The 8,095-nt window shown below is 39.0% G+C and overlaps 1 protein-coding gene across 2 annotated transcripts; it reads left to right on the top strand.

Annotated features, from left to right (window-relative positions):
* The first annotated feature begins 290 nt into the window (after positions 1-290).
* On the top strand, positions 291-6,807 carry dnajc4 (DnaJ (Hsp40) homolog, subfamily C, member 4). 2 transcript variants are annotated; one of them, XM_044127030.1, is made up of 8 exons: positions 291-396; positions 769-832; positions 1,625-1,745; positions 1,843-1,933; positions 2,255-2,433; positions 4,239-4,406; positions 4,717-4,803; positions 4,875-6,807. In XM_044127030.1, the coding sequence occupies exons 3-8, from the start codon at positions 1,648-1,650 to the stop codon at positions 4,969-4,971; spliced, it is 720 nt and encodes a 239-aa protein (XP_043982965.1). In that variant the 5' UTR covers positions 291-396; positions 769-832; positions 1,625-1,647; the 3' UTR covers positions 4,972-6,807. The 2 variants fall into 2 exon arrangements, with proteins under 2 accessions (XP_043982965.1, XP_043982966.1); XM_044127031.1 differs by having other exon boundaries at positions 292-396; positions 1,625-1,739.
* The last annotated feature ends 1,288 nt before the right edge of the window (positions 6,808-8,095 follow it).

Raw genomic sequence — 8,095 nt, 5'->3', positions numbered from 1 at the left:
AAAAAAAAAAAAAAAAATGGTACAAAGATCAAGCATTGTGGTAGGTTATCTAAAATTGTACATTGTGTTCCTCTTAGATGTTTCTAAAATCCTTTATTTTCTCCTTTAAAAAGAGAGGAACTATATTCTCGTACATCTCAGAATCATAGAGAAACAACATTGACAATGAAAAAAATATAGGTTACTACATTGTTAATAAATTGCTTTGAGTGACAAAAAATTCTGGTAGCGACGACAAAATCTTTTTGTTCTAGTTTTTGTTCTATTTACAGTGGAAACTTTGGTCGCTAGTAAACTGTCTGCTTTATTTGGAAATTAAGCTTCATTTCCGGTTCCCGTTTTGCTAGTAGCTTGATGTATTGGAAAACTAGAGCGTTACGAAACTGATTCCATCTGGTATGTCACCTTTTCTCCTTTTAACTTCTGCTTATATATTGATTAATAGTTATATTTCACATCTAACAGAGTAGTAGAAACAACGATGGATGTTGTTGCCATCTAACAGCAGAGTTGGTAGATACTTAATGCTAAACCAGGGGCTAGCATTATCAGCAGAACTAAGTGTTCTTTCTGTCAACTCAGTTTGTATTTTGATTGACAGCTGGAATCATTTCTTATAATTTATAGGGGGAAACACCAGTTCAGTAACTGTCTTTGTTACTCCTGAAATTGCTTACTGATACAATGGCTAGGCTGACAAGTTGTGGTTTTCAATAGCTGTCTTGTGATTGTTCTCAACCCTTTGTGTGTGTGTGTTGTTGTATGCAGTCATCTGCTGACAGCTGTGTTACAGCTGCCCACCTCAACAGCTTCAATGGAAGCACAGTGAAAGGTAAACACTGGAAATTAGTCAATTAAATTGCTGGTTGGAAGCATACAGGTGTGTGCTTTCACAACATCCGGTTGTAAAGGCATCAGCAATGTTTTCACCATTCGATCTGGAAAGGATGATAAGAATGTCTCAAAACTATTTAACATCCATAATTCTGCAGTGATGGCAATTATTCAAAAGTGGAAAGTACTTATGACCTATTCCTAGCTTTCCTGGAATGGACATCCAACCAAATTGATTCTAAGGCCAAACTGTGAAAAAACCTCAGTTATAATGTTTTATTTGACATGTAAATGTCTCCTCTCACTGAAAACAATATGGCTGCACAACATAGGTTTGCAAAGTTATGTTCAGCAGAATGGCTGAACAAGAAGGGAATCAAGTTGTTGCAACTGCCCACTCAAAATCCAGACCTCATCTTGATTCGAGAGCTGGTGTAGAACCTTGAGAGAAATGTGTAGAAACTATTTTCTACAAACCTTAAAAGTCCTCTAAAATGATGTGAGAAATTGACAATGTTACTGAAAGCAACTATTAAGAATTAGTGCTGCTTCTGCAGGCTGTGGAATCATGGGGTTTCTTGAGTTTTCTTGAGTTTTTTTCATCTATTAAAGCACCAACATATTAAGAACAAGACACAACTTAAATTAGTGTCTTGTTCTCCATTTTTGTTGTAGCCTTTGATCCAGGCCATAACAGGTGCCTTGTGCATTTAATGATTTATCTCTTCATTAAACAAGAAATAAGCTAATTTTCAATCGCAGCTGGGTATTATGTCTGTCCTTGTTACAGGTCAAAGTTGAATATTTTTCGTCATGCAACTGGAAGCTCAGCTGCGACTATGTCAGAGTTGTATTTGGTGCTACAAGAGCGGACAGCGGATGCTATCTCTCAGCTCTGCACAAAGGCAAGGGTATCCACTCTGTGTGTTTGTGCGTGTGTGTGTTCTGTGTAATTTGTTCAGGTTTAATTGCCAGCTTGTTTTTGAGTTATTATCTTTATCCACACAGAAAAGCTGCAAGCTATTATGACCTGTTGGGAGTCAAATCGGATGCCTCCGTGGATGAAATAAAGAATGCTTTTTTTGACAAATCAAAGAAGGTACTTCACTAATAAAACTCTGCACTTAACTAGCCACAAGGGGGCGACGTTTTTTAAGATAAGCTAAGCTTGCCAACTGTTTTCACATGGAGCTTCCTGCCTGTTTTCATGGAGAAGTTTTCTGAGTGATCAAGATAAAGATTTGGTTTTATGGCATAATTCTGCTATAATTTAGGATTGAGGCAACTCACTCCAGAAGTAAAATTAATCTCAGTCGGAATTTAAAACTGCGCATCTGAATATAAAAGAATACCAGTGGAAGCAAAACACCCCTCAAGCAGAGTATCTCACATCATTGACTCTGGATCGCTCGTCCCACAGCTGCACCCAGACAGCAACCCGTCAAACCCGGAGCTGCACAGCCAGTTTGTGGAGCTGAACGAAGCCTACAGGGTGCTGAGCAAAGAGCCCAGCAGGAAGGAGTATGACCTTAAGATCCAGCATTCATACCAGGGGAGGCAGGCCTTCGGATCAACATCTGGTCACACAGTGTACAGAAGGTAAGGCCTCACACTGGATTGGTCAGTGCTCTGCTGCAGCACTTGACTAGTGAAGATGTTTAAAAGCCTACAACAATATCCAATCTTTTGTTGCAGTAGCTGTATCTCACAGCTATATCTCACAAAGAAAATCTTTAGAAAAATCAAGCCTCTTATTCTGAGTACATTTATAAAGTTTCAAACGGTTTAAGGCAAAGTCCCTTTAAAAATGAATCTAACAAGCATTTTTTTTTAATTTTGCTTCTACTTTAATTTTTTAAAATTTGAACAGTTTTTAGGACGTTCTAATTAATAATTTGTGATTCTCCATTTGCCTAATTGAAAAAATAAAACACAACACTGAGGCCCATTCTTTATATTTGCTACTCAAACCAGGAAAGGCAAGAGAACATGTCATTAGAGTTAGGCAGATGTGTGTTGATAAACATCTCCAACATACATCAGAACATCGCGCTAGAGAACATTAACATTCAGTCAATTGGCGTCTTGAAAAAAACGTTTTTTGTGTCATGAGGACAAAGAGGAGACTGTTGGACTTTAGCTGTATCAGAAGCATTGAAGCTCCTATTTAAAAATGTGTTGCTTTTTAGAAACATGCAGCAAAGAGTGGCATCTTCTGGTCTCTATCTGCGCATGGTAACTTTTAGATCCTATTTGCAGTATGTGCCAACAATAAAACGTCTCCTCTTTCCTACCGTCACAAACATAAAGGCGGAGTTCATTAAATGCTACAGAGTCTTTAACTGGGATTGTATGATTTGTTTAGGTGTGACTAAGATTTGGGGATGTGAGGAGTTGGCAGCAAACTCTCCAGGTGGGTTTAATGTTCGATGAAATCAGCTCACATTCCCTGTTAATTACAGTCAAGGATCTGTGATGCTGAGGGGCTGTTTTACTGGCAAATACTCTATGAGTTTTGTCAGATTGCAGAGCACCGTGAACTCTCTGAACTTTAAAATATAAGGGGATTTTTTAAACTTAAAAATCTGGTGGCGTGTCCCAGAAAACTGAAAAAGTGTTGTCTCTTTCGATCGGATATATATCATTATCAGAAAGGCCTCTGTTGAACGCTAGTGATATTAAGTAGAGTAACAGCATCGCTGGTCTTCTCCAGCTGTTGTGCTGTACTTTGTGAAATGTTAGAGTAGAAGACTCAGTCCTGTCCTATTTGAATGAGGAGACTGCACAGAGAATTAACAGCAGGACTTCTGATGATTGTGCCACCACAACAGTGTACGATTAATCTACTGCATCATAAGTTGACTTTATCATAAGCCAACTAACGCATATTTACCAGCGGACCCAATAAATGTAGTTATTACTGCCTGTTTGTCATCCATTGAAGTCATGACTTCAGATTTAGCAGCTTGTTATGACCTGAACCACTGGTAGGTGAGACGTTACATGGCTAAACAGAGTTCCTCTGAAAATTTAAATCAAAACTGGATGAACTGAGACTTGATGTAGTTAGTTCTCGTAGGCTCCCTCGAGGTCTGTAAGCAAATATAGAAAGTACGCCTGACCTAATAAGCCATGGCAGTGATTTTAGCACAAGTGTAGTGCTTTAAAGCCGACAGAAAAAGCTTTTTTTTTTTTTTTTTCACACTTTAACATTTAAAAAAGAGAAACGAATAAAATCACCTTCACATGTGATTAAAAAAATGTTCTTTTTGTCAGGAGAGAAAATGAAAAGTTGTTGAGATTTATGTGCATTTGAGCTCAGTTACCCCCCTCTGATCTCTATTCGGTCTGTTAGTGTCACTTCTGATCATCACCAATATATTTCTCTTCCCTCCTTCTCCCAGCACTACTACTAACGACAACGTTCATTACTGGGAGCAGTTTCGTCACGCCCAGTCTCCAGAGGCGACTGCAGAGGAGAGGAAGCAGAAGAAGAAGAGGAACTTCAGGCTGGTGATTTACTGTGTCATCACGATGGTACTCAGCGTCGGAGCGCATGCGGTCTTCTTTAGGTAACTATCTCCGTACCTCATGCTGAAATATTCAGGCCTCTCTATTAAAAAATCATCAGAAAACCTTTTCTTTATTGCACGGTTAAGTGGGGTGTTTTCCTGCATGCCTCTGTGCCATGTGCTCTGGCACAACCTCGCCGCTCATTTCCTCGTATTTGTTTCCACACAATGACTCTGTGCCTCTTGTGTTTGCTGAGATTCACTTCTTTGTGAATCTGAGCAGCTGTTATAACAGCTGAACAAACTCATAAACTCAGGGGGGGTCTCAGGTCAAGCAAACAGTGAGCAGTTGTTTCTCCAACTTTTTCAGGAAACTGGAAGAAGTTCACAATAGCTTCATGGACGAGAAAGATAGAGCTATCACAGAACTGTACAACGAAGCCAAAGAGAGAGCCAGGTGAGCGCACCTCCTTCCGAGCATCGAGTGTCTGGCGCTGGAGGCTGACTCTCCGGTCTGCTCTCTTTCAGGGTCAACGGTTTCAAGAAGCAGACAGAAATCCTGCGTCAGAAACACGCTGACTTTCAGGAGAAAGTGATAATGAATAAGGGCGGACCGGAGAAGTAGGAGCATCTCCTCCTGCGCTCTCCTACAGATTGAAAATGTGGAGGAACTCGCTTTAGTTTTGCAACTGGTAGAGGTTATTTTTCCAGCTTTCTGCTTGAACTCAGATGAGATCCTGACTTAGCGGGTCAGGATGGGGATGTGGGATACTTTCCTTTGGCCACATATGTGTTGCTGCTACAACACGCTCAGGTATACAGTGCCTTGCAAATCTACTCAAACCCCTTCAACTTTTACACATTTTGTTACGTTACAAACAAAATTCAGTGTGTTTTACTGAGATTCCATGTTATGATTGATTAACACGTGAAGGGGAAGAAAAACTCAGAACTTTACTGAAGCTTTTAACTTCACTGCAGACATTTGTTGATTTAGGGTATGTGGCAGCTTTGCACACAAAGAGACATAAAATCAATTTTCATCCTTCTTCTGTATTGCATTGGAATTAGGTCTGAACTTTGACTAGGCCATTCTGACACTCATACACATGAATTTAATCTAAACCTTTTCAGTGTAGCTTTGGCTGCACTTTGGCCAGTAGGTGAACCTCCACCACGGCCTGCAGTGTTTTGCAGCCTCCAGCAGGTTTTCCTTCAGTGTTGAAGGAAAACCTATTCCAGTCTCTGCTGAAGAAAATCATCTCCACAGCATGATGCTGCCACAACCATGTTTCTCTGTGAAGATGGTTTGTACCAGGAGAGAGAGAGACAGTCTCGGCTTTCCTCCACACGTTGTGTTTTATATAAAGGCCAGAAAGTTTAACTTTGGTCTAATTTTATTAGATAACCTTCTTCTGTGAGTTTGCTGTTACTTCAAATAGAACTACTTGTGGCTTTCTCTCAATGACTTTCTTCTTGTTGGTCTTCCATCAAGCCCAGTTTGTGGAGTGTGTGATAGTTGTCCTGTTAACAGATTCTCCCACCTGAGTTGTGGAACTCTGCAGCCCCTCCAGAGATTTATGCTGCGTATCTGATTAATGTTCTTCTTTCCTGGTCTGTTAGTTTAGGTGGATGGATGAAAGGGAAGAAAACAAATGCACTCCACACTTTTCAGATTTTTATTTGAGGATATTTTTTCCCCCATACTGTAAAGTTGTTGGCCTGTTAATGCACTGAAGTCTGCTTGTAATGTGACAAAATGTGAACAGGTCAGTGATGTGTGGTAGTTTTTCAAGGCACTTGACATCACTGGGCGACTCTGCTGAACTATTTATGGTTTCTGAATTATTTGAGGAGATGTGAGCCTGCACTTTTCTCACAAACCTCTTTAGTGTTCGCATTATAAAATAGGAATGTTTTTTTTTTATTATTGTTTTCAGCCCGAATTCTGATGGCTAATCAGATTTATAGAAGATCTCATGAACACCAGGATGTTTCTAAAAAGAGTTGATTGGTTAATCGACATCCTTAAAAATGATTCGTCTCGTTTTGGACAGAGCGCAGAGAGGGCAACGTGTTTCAGGTTAACCGCAACCTGAGTTCTCAGCTGTTTTATATTTGACTCATCTGCTGGGATGTTCTGCATTTATACCCATAACTCATGCTTTTTTTTTTTTTTTTTTTTAACAAACATGATGAACGACCAATGTTATATCTTTTTAATTGTAGTCAATTTTAATAATAACACTGCAAAAGTGTGGATTTTATGGAAATAAACAACAAAAAAAACAGCAAATAAGTGATTGTAATGCAAAATCCGAAGCCAAAATTTACCATTTTGCCTCTCTGATTTTATTTTGGATTTAGAGAGATAGTTTTGTATTAGTCTGTCTTTGGATGAAGGCCTTATGTATTTTCCCTACAGGGATGCCAGAGAAGAGTGATTAAAAGATCAATTTATTTCTTCTTGTCTGCTTTGTCAAAAAAGACACTGGTTCGTTTAAAAAAAAAAAAAAAGTCATATTTTTTTCCAGATTATCTTTTTACTGATATCCTCTACTGTGAAATTAATTTCCTCTGCTTGGCAAAGATAACAAGAGGCTTTAAACATTTGCCTTTTATTGAGCAACAGCACAGTAGCTATTGGACAATGATTAATGTGTTCTGCTTCAGAAATTCAAACTATTTTACCATCGCGTCAGCAGTAAGCAAAAAAAAAGTTCTGGAGTGAAAATAATCAGCTGAAACTTCTCTTTATGTGCGACTCCATGAAGCAGAAACAGGATTTCCCTTTTCAAAGGGCAGATGCGCCAGTTTTGAGCTCTGAGGGAACAAACAACCGTTTTCCCTGTCAGTCCTCTTCTCACCAGCGGCCCCGCCCTCCGACATTAGCGGGAGATAACACAGTGCGTCCCCGCATCGCTCGCAGACACCCTCACCCTCATGTGGCGTGTGAGTGCGCCGGCATAACCCAAACACACCATAATGACTGAGATTGTGGTGTCAGCTTGCCTACACACACACACACACACACACACTCTGACATAGGACTGAAAGACAAGGCTCATGGGAAAGGAGCTGCTGCAGCAATGAATAAAGTTTTAATTGACTTTCATGTTTAGTTTAATGAGATACAGAGAAAACTGCCAGAATAATAGTCCAGCCGTTTTTGTTTGACAGACAATAGAAAGTAAAATGGGAATTAAAAAGAGTGTCTTTCTTTGTATTAAAAAAAATAACCATCAAAGTTAACAAGTGGCCTCATTTAATGTTTTCTAGTAACAAGAATTAACAAAAGTCTCTTAAAACTAATTTAAAATAAGTCATATTTTTCAGCAATCCAGAATAGCATTAATGCTTACAAAAGTAAAGATTTTTTATTATTAAAATGAGTGATTCTACAACCATAATTACACCTTTGCAGTGTATTCATGGTGACTACATTAATGGGACACAAAAGAGACCAATTGGTAGTAAAGCCTTAAATGTCATTACACAGCTACTTTATAACAAGTTCTAGCTAAGAAGTCAGATTAATCCATAAGAAAAATACATAAGTGAGAAACAAATAGTTCTAACAAAAAATTTTAAAAATAAACTTTCATGATTTTGCTATATTTGTCTCTATCCTGTGGACAGCCCCCACCATTCAAAGTGGTAAACAGGGCTACTAATGGGTGTGTAATTACATTTGTTAAATGAGCCTGTTTATTAAACAGTAGCGCCATCAGTGCAGGGCGAAGGGGGGC

Source organism: Gambusia affinis, linkage group LG09 (assembly GCF_019740435.1).
Source record: "Gambusia affinis linkage group LG09, SWU_Gaff_1.0, whole genome shotgun sequence".
Lineage (NCBI taxonomy): Eukaryota > Metazoa > Chordata > Actinopteri > Cyprinodontiformes > Poeciliidae > Gambusia > Gambusia affinis.
The sequence above is the reverse complement of the archived record's forward strand: the minus strand, read 5'-3'. Positions and strand labels throughout refer to the sequence as shown.